We start from the raw sequence: 14,317 nt of genomic DNA on the forward strand, positions 1-14,317 counted from the left end.
CTTTTCAAAAATAGTTCATGCATAGTTCCCACTTAGCAAACCTTTTTTTAAATATAAATCATTCTTATTTGTATATTTTTTTTTCTATATATCTACACACATATAAATCTTTCTCACAGAAAAAAACAGAAAAAAAACAGCCATGATCGAAAAATCTAGGGCCAAAAGGAGAGATTGTTGGCACTTTTGAACTCTTTCGTGTGGCATCACGTTCTGTTGTTTTCTCTGTTTCTTGACGCAGGAGGGAAACGCAGCACCTAGCATCAAGAAAGCTTTGCACAGAACAGGAGTAAAATCCATCATGTGTCATGCGTCATCTGCTTACTTGCACGTATATTTCGTATGAGGGAGACTCAAGAGATTTACAAATAAGGTTTTAACAGATTTGTTGGATGTTGTTTGGGGTAGGGAGAGAAACATAATGAAACAGTGACAGCGTTGTGTAGGGGGAATGTGAAGAACCGCGAACAAAAAGCAGGGGGAGAGAATCGACAAAGTAAGAGATGAGAAGGGACAGATGATGAAATGATGTTTGTTTTTCTTTTCTTTTTTTTTTTTTTGCCACCGTCGCATGAATAGCAAAGAAAACCAGACAGATCAAGTTCCCCACCCCCATCATCCCCAATCCTTTGCGCTGCATCAGGTCTTCACCTTCAACATGAGCTGGTCCTTCACAGAGTCCCCCCAACCCACTTTAGGGAGTCACAGGTAATAAGAGGGTAGCGTAGCTAAAATTGACCATAAAAAGGACCGAGAGACAGCCAATCAGAGCCCTCTCTCGCAGTACTGTCAGAGAGCATGAGTCTCTTTTGTCTGTCATTTAGAGTCAAACTCCATTGTGTGACTGCAGGTCTATCAAAGTACCAGCAGGAGGCGCTGCCGCCCCTCTCAATAGCAGACACAGACAAGAGAGAGTTGAAGCGCAGAAGAAAGTTGGGAGAGGGACTCGGGGGGGCCTAAAAAGAGGACTTGTGAAGGAGAAAGTTCTCTCCTCTCCTACTATACACGGGTGGTGGAGTGCGGATGTGGCAGGGTGTTGTTGTGGCCCGTGGCCGGGAAGGTGTTGAAGGCATGGAGAGGCTGCATGCCAGTGATGGTGCTGGGGATCATGGTGATGGTGTTGGGCGTCATGAGGGGGACGTCGTCCGGCGCTCTCCGCAGGGCCAGCGTGTAGTCGGGCGGGCAGGCGGGCCGGAGGATGTCGTGCGGTCGTAGCGGCTCCAGGTCGTGATGAGCGTCGTGTTCCGAGTGCTTCATCTGCAGGGACATGATCTCTTCCTCCTGACTGTGCGCCAGGTCATTGGCCGGGACGCCGCGTTGAGGGGACAGCCGGTGCCTCCTCATCTCGTGACGTTTGTCCCGCTTGTAGTAGAGAGCGGCGAAGGCCAGGATGTTGAGGAAGAGCAGCGAGGCGCCAACGGCGACCGTCACGCTCAGCTCCGTGGAGTAGTCCCTCGTGTCGCCGGGGAAGGGCGAAAAACGAGGGCGTTCCGAGGCGTCGGGATCGGGTTCCGGGGGAAAGGTGGGGAAGGGGTGCCGGGTGGTGCGGGGTCCCTGGCCTTTCCAGTGCGGCGTCCGGGCTGTCCCGGGGGGCAGGCGGGTAGTGGTGGAGCTCAGCAGCTCTTCGTGGAGGTTGTGTAGATGAGGAACCAGCTCTAGCCAGAAGGCCACCTTATTGGCTCGGTAGTTGTCACGAATTCGAGGCTTTAGGCCGATGTGGAGGTACTGCTTGTCTTTGGAGTTGAACTTGGTCCAAATGACCTCCTCGAAGCGGTTGGGCTTAGTGTGGATGAACTTGGTGTCCTGGGGAACCGGCAGGTTGGGATCCCTGAAAAAGAGGATGGTAAACTTTCAGCAGTCGGAATTGCACTTCTGATTGCTAAAAATATGTCCCCGTTTTAATTAGCATGTCAAGAGCATTGAAGCTTCACAGAACAGCAGTCATTTAGGGATGAACTTATTTGAAACTGAGTTTATGACCTATTGCTTTAGGGCTTACTCTAATCCCTAAACTTTGAAGACATGTTACAGTCATGTGTTGGGCAAATGTATGATCACTGTCTTTCAAAAATCTGACAAAAGTCCTGCTGATGTGATATTTCACATACCCGGTTTTAGCAAAGTTGGTCCAGTAAGTCATCACCACAGCACTAAGCATGACATCATTCTTGGAGAAGTTGCAGGGGAACAGGTCTGTGGCACCGATCATGGGCACACCGAAAACATAAGGGATCTCGTCTCCGTGGGCCGCGTCCGCCCACTCGGGCCGAGTCTCTGTCTGGCAGTGGTGGTAAAAGGTGTAGAAGTAAACTGGGGACTGATACTCGGCGTGCAGCTTGGCAGTAGCAACCGCTGGTGCCACCCACTGGTGGTCGGTGAATAGTGCAAGCAAGGTCTTCCTCCTCATCTCGCCGTTATCCCGGTCAGCCCAGTCTGTGTACATGAACTTAATGGTCTCCCTCAGAATGTCTTTACCTTAAAAGAGAGAGAAAGAGAGAGAGAGAGAAAGAGAGAGAGAGAGAGAGAGAGAGAGAGAGAGAGAGCAAATTAGCATTGCTCGTACAAAAGCTGGGTTCAACATGCCTTATAGTGATAATGGAAATAAAACAGCTGTGTGTGAGTTTTGTTCTCCACTTCTCTTGTATACCTTTTTATCAACTCATTTTCGACCTTTTATTTCATTATCTCTCCATATGTTTCTGTGAACATGTGTACAGATCTAAAAGATCAAAAATACATTTTTGATGCAAAGAGAGAGATTTGAGAGAGAAATTGAGAGAGATTTTCTGATATATTGAAGCAACATGTTCTAGAACTTTGGACCACAAAACCTGTAAGCATCTGTAAGCATGTTTCCCCACCTTTGAAGCTTCCCATCACGATTACGCTCATAGGCAATAAGCATGACGTGTATGTAAATAGGGTTGAGTACAGTATAGAGACTGTGAGTCTGCACGTGTTGACAGACTTGTTAGAAATGTTTGTGTAACACCCCCATAAATCACTGGTCATTAATAATATCTATTATCCCCTGCAGAGCAGACAGCATCAGACCAGGCCTAAACATTTAACACTCCTCTCTACTGCTCAGTTAACCAGCCAGGTCAACATATACTTTCTCACACAATCAACTTCTGTATCCCCAAGCCAACCAGTCAGAATGAACACAATACTGCCCTCTGGTGGCAGCATTTAGCAATGAGAGCAGCACGAGTGCTGCCTTCATATACAAGGTGTCAGAAAAAAATCTGGATTAGGATGTTACAAGAGGTTTCTGTTAAAGTTGATTCAGTTATTGTGTTGTGGTGTTGCAGTTCATATTTGCATGTACATTTAGCTTATGGAAATAAATGCCTCCCATATAGACAGAATAAAATCTGGTCACGCAATTTCGGCAGCTATTATACCAGATTTTAACAGTGCCCATTGATCAGCTCTGTGTTTGTCTTTTAAAATGATCTAAAAAAAAAAAACCTGAAGCAGGGAGGACAGATCTCAGATCAAACCCAATCCTCAACTCTTTGTGAGAATGCCCACCTTCAGGGTAACCATAAAGGTTGTCCACAAAATTGGATATGGTGTAATCGAATGCTGCTGCAGAGATCCCCTCCTCACTCTCTGAGCCTCCATCGTCCACAAATTTCAGCCCCTCTCCCTGGTTCACGCCAATCAACAGGTCATAATTCAGGAACTCCCCCTAGTGGACGAACAAGGCAAATACATGTTCCCATATAATTATTCAAGTGACTTTCAAATACTTGACAACAACAACAACAACAACAATAATAATAACACCTTTATTTTATTGTTTTAATATATAGTGCATAGTTCATACGTCAATAAAACAAAAGGAGACAGAGAAAAAAAAAAACACTCAAACTAGAAATACATGAGTTCGTTCACACTCCATTACCTGTTGCATGAGGATCTCCGGGTCATCCGGTACCACGTCCCCGTCCACCACGGGGCCGAAAGCGATGTGGTAGCGCGCGGGCTGGATGTCCTGGTCCACCAGCTCGCGGAAACTCTTGCGGCGTAGGCAGTCCACCAGGTCAGCGGTCTCCCCATAGGTGCAGCCCACCTTGCGAGCGAGGACCTTGGTGTATTTTAACGGCTGGTAGTTTATGGACCAGCTGGAGATGGCTGAGCCGCTCTGAGCAATGGCTCGCTGGAACAGGCCTGAAATGAAGCAGAACAACACCAAAAAAAACCCCTCAAGTAAACAGTAAACAAATAACAGTAAAAACTCATAACTTGTACACTGGACTACAATATGGAGAGCTTAACAGATGCACAGCTGTAAATCCTATCATCTGTGACAGACAGCAGTTAATATCGTATAATGGGCTCTGTTAAGGAGTTACTCTGGTTCTTAACCAAGGCAACAGGCAAATCTCCAAGAGGGACTGGACTGAATTTTTTTTGGGAGGAAAAAAAAAAGAAACAAAATTTAAAAGGAAAAAAAACACACATTTAGAGATCTGAGTGAACTAATTATTGCTTTAATCAGCCTGTTTACAGTATTCCTCTCCACACTTACACGGGAGCTGGAACCTTGCCTGTAGTTCAGCCCTGGAGATCACTCTCTCGCTTTCTCCCTCTCTCTCTCTCTCTCTCTCTCTCTCTCTCTCTCTTGTTTTGTTGCTCTCTCACTCTCTTTCTCTCTCAGTCTCTGCCTGTCTCTCTCTCACACACACTCTCTATCTCTCTCCCTCTCTCTCTCTCTCACTCTCTTTCTCTTTCTCGCTCTCTCTCTCTCTTTGGTGCTGCAGCTTGTTAAAGAAGAGCTCTCCCCTCCTCCATTCTTTCCCTGCCTATTTCTCTTTCTCTCTCTCTCTCTCTCTCACTCTCACACTCCGCCATTGCTGCTTATTAGGGAAGAGCTTTTGCTCCTGCCTCAATCCTCTCTTTTCTCCTGGCCTCCTTTCTCTCCTGCAGAATTCTCGCTTAATTATTGAAGAGTAACGCAGAGCCCCCTTTCCCAGGGAAATCAATACAGTCGACTCAGTCATTGCGAACTTTTCCTGAGCTTCCCTCAGCAAACTCAACTCATAAAACACACACACACACACAGGCACACACTGCAGACGTACACACATAGAATATAGAAGATGAGCATCAATGCAAATAAAAGAGAGGAAAAACAAGTGAGAGAAAGACAGGTCCAATTCATCAAAGTTTCATACTGCTTAGAAGCATGTTCATCGCTTCAGTTAATCCGTATATCATCACAAGGCATTCCCATATCATCTGCTCTCCCCCGTCCACTCCATCATTCCTGCCCCCTCCCTCTCTCAACCTGTACCTCCCAAAGCAATCCTTTCCTTACTCGACGATTCAACCACGCACGTCTTGTATTGAGATTGATTAAGTTCGGTCTGTGCTGAGCTGTTTGGCTGTCGTAACTTACCTGGAGCCCGCAGGGCAGTGACTGACAAGATGTTTCTGAAGGACTGATGTTAGATGAGGATGACAGTAGTGACTGAGGACGAAGACCAAGATGAAGGTGGTTTTTTGGATGACAACGGGGGTGTGTGACAAGGTGAAGAACAAGCATGTCAGTGACAACAAAGCTGATGGGAGTCAGACACGTGTGTCAAGAAGATGAGCGTACACACACACACAAACACATACACACACACACACACACAGATACAGACACACACATACAGACACACACACACACACACACACACATACACACACACACTCAAACACACACACATACACACACACACACACACAGACACACAAACACACATGCACACACGTACACACAGACACACACACACACGCACACACAGACACACACACACACACACACACATGCACATGTGCAGAGGCAACAAGATAAGAATGGATATGTGGTGACTATGAGTGGGTACAAACAGGATTAAAATTATTAACACAACATGAGAACAACTCTGGCACACACAGACGCAGACAAACACAAAAACGGAATGTATCACCTGTTCTTCATGTCAGACAAACTCTAAAACCATACAGTGTCCCATTAAAATATACTGGAATAGTCTTACTTCTTTTCGACCACTGAGAACTCAGAGTGCAATAAAATGTGTTCATCCTCTTTAAATCAAAGTTATAGTATAAACTACAGTTATTAAAAAAATAGATTTCTTTCATTTGAATTGCCCCCATATGTGTCTTGGAAAATACTAATTCATTTTACCTTCAGAGTGATGGGACAGAATGAGCAGGTTGACACAGGAAGCTCCCGCCCCCGAGCCAAATATGGTGATGCGTTCTGGGTCACCCCCGAAATGGCCAATATTCTCATTGAGCCAACGCAAGGCCTGGATCTGATCTAACAATCCATAATTCCCCTTAGCAGACTGATCTCCTGTACTCAGAAAACCTGTAGGAGACAGAGAGGAGAGGAGAGAAGAGGAGAACAGAGGAGAGGAGAGGAGAGGAGAGGAGAGGAGAGGAGAGGAAGGGAGGGGAGAGGAGAGGAGAGGAGAGGAGAGGAGAGGAGAGGAGAGGAGAGGAGAGGAGGAGGGTCAGGAAAGAGAGGTAAAGACAGACTTATCAGTGGATACAGTATTATGTGCAATAATATAATCACTTTGGCAAATGTTCTGTAGTCTAAACATTAAATTGCCTATTAAGTTGAGGGGCATTACCAGACAGAGAGAGAAAAAAAAGATATAGGTGAGAAAGAGAGAAGGAAGGAGAGAGGAAATAGGAAGAGAGAGAGAGAGAGCGATAAAGGAATACACTGTCACAGAGATAGTGCAAAACAACAGGAGCCAGGCATTTTATTTAATCACTCCAGCAAATTGTGAATCGGTTCTTTTAAAAGTCGTCAGGATTTTGGTCATGCAACTGTGAGTTTTAAAATCTCTTCAATGAATCTAAAACATGTCTTGCTGTTATTCTCTCTCAGATTTGTGGGTCGAAACTGTAATTAAGAGAGCGAGAAAGAGAGAGAGAGAAAGAAAGAGAGAGAGAGAGAGAGAGAGAGAATACATGTATATATGGGATGAGCTGGAACAGAGAAAAACTGAAAGAATGAGGACTCTCTCTCTCTCTCTCTCTCTCACTGTGTGTGTGTGTGTGTGCGTGTGCAGGCATGTGTGTACCTGTGTGTGAGTGTGTGTGCGCATAGAGAGAGACACAGAGAGAGAGAGAGAGGAGAGTGCTCATTCCCTCAGTGTGTAATTATAATTACCAGCCTATACTTGCCTACTTATGTACCTGTCACAGCAAGAGCCTGCCTATAATTCAGCTACTGCACACACACACACAGACACATAGACACACACGCATGCACACACACGCGCGCGAACAAACACGCACGCACACACACACACACGGACACGCATGCATGCACACGCACACACACACGCCTTATATGCCAGATTCTGGGGACCCTCCACTGACTTCCATTAAAACATATGTAAAGAATAACTTTTTCACATTAGCTCTACCAATAACAACACCTTCTATTGGTACCTATGCAATTATATTTTTACTAGTGGGAGCTTTGATTTTCACCTCAGTCTGACAAGCAGACTAGTTCACTCTCTGTAAAACTAAAACAAGTACAATGCCCACCCACGTTAGCAAAAACAAGTACACACACACTCATACACACACAGGCACAAGATGAAACTATTTATCCGCACAGGAATAATCATGCATTTCTGACTAAACTATTGAATGTATGAGAACCCATTCCACTGAATCTTTCTCCCTCTTTCTCTCTTATTGACTGGAAAGGAAAAAGTAGACTGGGCCCCTCCCCCTCCCGAGCATCTGCGTGTGTGTCTGTGTGTGTGTGTGTGTGTGTGTGTGCGGGGGGGTGGGGGGGGGGGGGCTTACCCCATATAACTGTCAGTGTCTTGATGCACTGTATATGTATGTATACATGAATACACTGTGCACAGATTTATTAAACTGATGCGTGTCTCCACATGAATATGTGCATATGTGAATTATGTACGTGTGTGTGTGTGCGTGTGCGTGTGCGTGTGCGTGTGCGTGCACATGTGTAAGAGAGAGAGAGAGAGAGAGAGAGAGAGAGAGAGAGAGAATCCAGGCCAGTTCCCTGATGAGTGTGCTGCACTGACTGTGAGCATATCCTGTAGAAACATCACACTACTCTGTGTGAACATCTCAGACTGAGCATCTATGACTATGTATGTGCATCTGGATCTGTGACTCCTGCTGATATGAGAGAGAGGTATAATGTGGGTGTATGAGTAAGTGTGTGTGTGTGTGTGTGCGTGCGTGTGTATGCGTGTGTGTGTGAATGTGCATGCTTGACTGTATGAGTGTGTATGTGCTCCTGTCTGGGCATATGAGTGTGTGTGTGTGTGTCTGTATGTATGTGTGTGTGTGAGTGTGTGTGTGTGTGTGTGGAGAGAGAGGATTGATTGCACTCAACTTTCATCAGTGTGATTCCAACTGAGCTTGAAGGGACAAGTGTGTAGATGTTCCACGAATCACACAGAGAGAGAGAGAGAGAGAGAGAGAGAGAGAGAGAGAGAGAGAGAGAGAGAGAGACAGAATCTAGTATTCAGACGAATGACTTAAGGAGGATAAGATTGAAAGACAGAATATGAAAGACAGAGAAAAGTGTCAGAAAAAAGTGGGTGATGAGAGGATGAAGATAGAGAGAGAGAGAGATGAAAGATACAGGGGGTTAATGAAGAGTGAGGAGGGGGATTAAAACAGGAGCACGTACAACAGAGAACTGCCACACACACACACACACACACACACACACACCACACACCACACACCACACACACACACACACACCACACACCACACACACACCACACACACACACACACACACACACACACCACACACACACTACACACCACACACACACACTACACACACACACACACACACACACACACACACACACCACACACACCACACACACACACACACACACCACACACACACACACACCACACACACACACACACACACACACACACCACACACACACACACCACACACACACCACACACACACACACACACACACACACACACACCACACACACACACACACACACTACACACACACACACCACACACCACACACACACACACACACACACACTACACACACACACACACACACACACACACACACACACACACACACAGCTGTCTCAGTCTGGACTTGGTTGCTGCCACTGACTGCTACTCTCCTCCTGGAGATTACTATCTTTTCTCTTATGAGATCCCCGTAGGGGCATTGAATTGGAAACAACAGTTCTCCCTGGAACCTCACCTGGAAAGCTAAATCAAGAACAGGTATAAACTCAGCCACAAATGGACAACATGAGGGTGTTATGTACAGATCTGTGATATGTGTGGTAGGGCTGCTGGTCTCAATTCAATTCAACTAGTGACTTAAATTCACTTTAACTGAATTTATTTCAGTTGACGGATGAGTGCTCTGCGAGTTTAACATCCCCTTTTGATCAGAATGAAAAAATAAGCAAAAAAGTGACAATAACAACAAGTGTAGTAAGTCTCTTCTCATAACTTTTTATTTCTCTCTCTCTCTCTTACCTATATTACCTTTTTCCTCTGGTATCTAGCCCTCCATCCCTCCTTCCTTCCAGAGGTAATGGAGGGTGAAATAGGGGTGACAATGGGCATTTGTTGCCAAGTTTTTGGGTGAAGGAACACAGTCAGGTCACATGCACACGCGCGCGCGCACGCACACACACACACACACACACTCACAGCGAGAGCAGTGTATCAAAGCCCAGCAGTAACAGGGGGAGTAATTCATTTAAGCAAACACAAAGAACTGCAGATAAAAAAACGAGAGCTTAATTAAGCACAATCTGCCACCCGGACCCGACACAGCAGCAGATGTGCCCGCTGTTTGTGTGTGTGTGTGTGTGTGTGTGTGTGTGTGTGTCAGAGTGATTTTCCCAGAGAGAAAATTAAAAAGAAAAAATAAAACATGGCTATGCTGACAAGGGGATGGCATTCTCTCTCTCTCTCTCTCTCTGTCTCTCTGTCTCTTTCTCTCTCTCCCTCCCTCCGTCCCTCCCCTGATGTGTTCGTCTGTCTGTGCCGTCATCTATCTTGAAACCACATATTCACTTTTCGTTCCTACGAACGCGTAAAATGTCTTGGCCCTGACACCTACTCAAGCTTCGTCTCATGAGAAACGCACGCTTGCACGATGTCTTCTTTTATTAATACTCTGATTAATTTTAGAAATGGAATTAAGAGCTGGTAAACGAGTCTGCCCCGTTTTGACGTCAGCCCGAGTCCTCTCGCCACACGCCTTCGCACGTCGAGTAGAGAAAAACGGTGACAGCTAGAACGCCACTGAAAGTAATGGTTTGCAGCTGTATGACCACAGGAAGAAGAAAAAAGAAAAGGACTATGAGAATGTTATTTGTCCTGACATTTTTGTCAGGGATAAACAATGATGGGGTGATTACTCCAAAAAAAAAAAAAAAGTAATTAGTTATAAGTTACCAATTGCTTCTTTAAATTGTGATAGGATCACTTTACTCGTTACTCCTTTTGAAAAGTAATTGCACTGCTCATTACTTTACATAAAAATACAAGGACAAACATCATAGTCTTTTCATTAATGCATTTTCAATGCAATAGCCCAGTGAAAAGTATGAACAGTTGGAAAACAGCGTAGCCAGTACTGGTTGTAATAGCCTACACAGTAAAAATGATACATCAGATACAGTGCTTAACTACTGGTAATTTCTAAGGTAGCTAGTGATATGTTTTGGTATCATCATCAGCCGACAGCGGCGCTATCTGTAGGCCTGTTTTGTGATGAAAAGTAACATTAAATCTCTCCATATTATTGTCCTGGTTGCCTATGCCGTATTTTCAGGTTTTCTTGCTAGCTAGCTAGCTAACTAACTAACTAGTTGTCGGTCTTGTCCCATCTAACGGGAGCTACTGTCAAGGACCCAATCTCTCCTTAGTGACAGTGGGTAGTCATATTATAGATACACAATAAAGGTGAACAGGTGTGTGTGTCGCGTCATAGCTGCTTTCATAGGAAATCATGTACTTTAACATCGCTGGAATACTGTATTGACCATTTACCACCCAGGACCGGAACTATGCATTTGATAAGTTAGGCCTAAATATTCAGCATGAAAAACATTCTTTTGAAAAGGTGTGTGTAACACAGGAAAGGACATTTTAATAATCCAGTTACTGTAATGTGATAACTGAAATTTAAACTATAATGCTTTACTTTACGTCGTTATGGGGGAAGGTAACATAGGCCCAATTACAGTAACGCGTTACTTTATAACGCGTTACCCCCAACACTGGTGATAATGCCAATCACAGTAATAATAATAAAAAAATGACTGTGGTTTTGAATAATAGAGGTTTTTGTGGCTTTCCCAAGACATTCCCCAGTCAAGTAGTTATTCAAAAACGAATGTACACGCATTATGCCTTACACAAAACCTATGTTTTGTTCCCTGCTGGTGAAATTTGTTATGAAATCTGAGATTTCATATGATAACCTGAAAGCCTTATCTTGACACGCTGCAACATCTCAGCCATCGACAGTCTTGTTATGTGACTCACTCGGAATCTACTGAAGCGTCGTTTTGTGAGTTAGGATTTTCGTTCCGCTGTCTACGTCTTGAGGGCGAACCGCGACAGACGACGGGCCGCTAAAACACAACTACCACGAATGTTCCGTCTCTCTCTCGCTCTTTCTCTATCCCTGTCGCCTCGCAACTTAATTAAAAAATGCAAATGATATGATAAAACACATTTCATTACAGCGGCGATTGTGGCAGTTAGGCCGAATGCGGGGAAATATTTGAATACAGCTGTCAGATAACGAACCGCGTGCAACGATAGACTGTAATTGAAGGGGTTTGAGAATATGAAACTAATGACAAAGAGTACCGTTACGTTATCTTTGCATAGAGTCTCCCTTAGATTTGACTGATGTTGGTTTCTGTGCGTCTGTCTGAAAACTCGTTAAATTACACGGCGGGATCGTAGGCTACCTCACATATTGGTTATCAATACCCTAAAATGGTTGGAAGCGACTCGGACTTTTATGAATGCAAGCGCCGCTTACAAAATCCCTCTTTCGTTCTTCGACGCCTCTTTTATCTTTCAGGACAACTCAGTCTCCGCATCTTTCTCTTTCTGACAACCACGAAAAAAGCGTTCCCACCCAAATTTCTCATTCCTTTGTCCTTTAGAGCAGAGAGGCACAGAGGAAGCAAAAGAAAGGGAAAGGACTCTAGCCTGTATTCATAATTTAACCACTATATTAATAAATGAATAGTGTCGATAAAGGCTTCTTTCGTCTTTATTGGATTGAGGAGAGAGATTCAGTAATGCAAAGAGATGCCATATGTTCTTGAAAGTAAATGACGTTTAAAGTCTAAGCAGATTTGTAGCCTGCTTGATAATGAAATATTGAATTTACATGTAATTACCTTCCTAAAACTGTGAAGACTGTTTTGAAACCCAAATATAGTGTTTGTTTTTTGACAGGTCAACAGAATCTATCTATCTATCTATCTATCTATCTATCTATCTATCTATCTGTCTGACTGTCTAATGTGTCTGTCTGTCCTATGTTCTTGATCTCCTTGGATTCCATCTCTCTCTCTCTATGGTCTCCTCCTCTCTAGAAAACTCTGCGCTCTCTCTCTCTCTCTCTCTCTCTCTCTCTCTCTCTGAGAGCCACTGCTGAGCCCTGGCAGACTATTCACTGATTAATGCCATTCTAAATGCCTTGACAGGTGTGGTGCAGAGCTACGTGGCGGGCACGCCACACACACACGCGCGCGCGCACACACACACACGCACACACACACACACACACGCGCGCGCGCGCACACACACGGACACACACACACAGACACACACACACCACCGCCGCCGTCGCTGCCAGCACCACACAGAACGCTTTAGTGCTTTACATTGGGCCTAGATATATATCCTAAATATATGGTCTTTATTAATACATATATTAATAAAGACCATATAAATTCTTAAATACTTTATACACAGCGGGGGAAAAAAAGACATCTAGAACATTCTACCACAAGGTTCTGTAAAACTTATATCTCATAGCTTTGAGATGTAAGTATATGTGAGAAGTATATGTGAATCCTATTACCCAGTTCCTGCACCTGATGTGACAGCAGACTGGGAGACTGCTTTGTGGTGGAGTAAATGCAGTAAAACAGGGCAGGTATTCCAGGCGTAATATGATTTGAGAGTTAGGTTTGCTCTCTCAGGGCAGGTAGGCATTGCTGTATAACAGAAGAAAACAGAATAAGGGCTGTCTCACTTCTCCTAAATGGGCACAGCAGTTCACAGTGGTAGTCAGGCTATAATCTCTGATAAAATACAAGCATATCTAAATGTTTTCACCATGTTTGTGCATGTGTTTTCTATGTCTCTCTGTGCAAGTGTTTCTCTCTCTCTCTGTCTCTCTCTCTCTCTCTCCATCTCTCCTTCTCTCTCTGAGGGGTGTGTGTAAGTAAACTTGGTCCAAGTACCTTGTTTACTCGATGTCCGTGGAAACCAGTACAATGCATCAGTGCTACAACATTTTGTTAATGTCTTCAGGCCACAACACACACATATACAGAAAGTGTGAGAGAGAGAGAGAAAGAGAAAGAGAAAGAGAGAAGAAGAGAGGAGGTTTTCTAGTTCATGCCTTAGTTCTCTCATAAATGTAGCCCTTAGGTCCTTAGGTACGAGATACTTCACGAGGTAAAGTGAGCGTCTGTGTGTGTGTGTGTGTGTGTGTGTGTGTGTGTGTGTGTGTGTGTGTGAGCATGTCCTTGTCCTAGAGGCTAAGGTGAGTGAGTGAAAGAGCAAGAGTGTTGAGTAGTAAGAGACAGAGAGAGATGGAAGAGGAAGAGAAAATAAATGTTAAAAAACCAGTAAGAGCCTCCCTGAGGAGAGAAGAGAGAGAATAGACTGGAGACGGGGGTGATGAGGAAGAAAAGAGATAGAATGGGAAAAAGACTCATGTTTATTTTAAGGGAGAAAGCAGAGGGCTGTATCACCACGGACTGAGGGGATTACACCATACAGCACAGCATTCAGACAAACACACACACTCACACACACACAAAGTGTTTGGTATTCGACCTATAGGTGTGACAGTTAGCTCGGGTGAACCTGCTTCATGTTACTGATAAGATCCTTCTCTGTGACCTTTGCTGTGTCCAGTGTGCAGTGTGGGCTAGACTGTGCTGCATTCTGATTGGCTGAGGTGTTGGGGTTCCCTCCCAAGGCACTGCTGCAGCTGATAGGGAAACCATGGCAGC

The 14,317-nt window shown here is 44.6% G+C and overlaps 1 protein-coding gene across 3 annotated transcripts in view; it reads right to left on the reverse strand.

Annotated features, from left to right (window-relative positions):
• Positions 1 to 999: 999 nt before the first annotated feature.
• The window catches only part of nlgn2a (neuroligin 2a), a 64,604-nt gene continuing 51,286 nt past the window's right edge, over positions 1,000 to 14,317 (reverse strand). For all 3 annotated transcript variants that reach the window (XM_030780890.1, XM_030780893.1, XM_030780891.1), the window contains 5 exons: positions 6,191 to 6,376; positions 3,914 to 4,179; positions 3,538 to 3,697; positions 2,109 to 2,475; positions 1,000 to 1,828 (listed from right to left, as the gene is read on the reverse strand). In XM_030780890.1, the coding sequence (XP_030636750.1) occupies positions 1,000 to 1,828; positions 2,109 to 2,475; positions 3,538 to 3,697; positions 3,914 to 4,179; positions 6,191 to 6,376 (1,808 nt within the window). The remainder of the gene's footprint in view (positions 1,829 to 2,108; positions 2,476 to 3,537; positions 3,698 to 3,913; positions 4,180 to 6,190; positions 6,377 to 14,317) is intronic.

The sequence above is a fragment of the Chanos chanos genome, chromosome 7, assembly GCF_902362185.1.
Source record: "Chanos chanos chromosome 7, fChaCha1.1, whole genome shotgun sequence".
Classification (NCBI taxonomy): domain Eukaryota; kingdom Metazoa; phylum Chordata; class Actinopteri; order Gonorynchiformes; family Chanidae; genus Chanos; species Chanos chanos.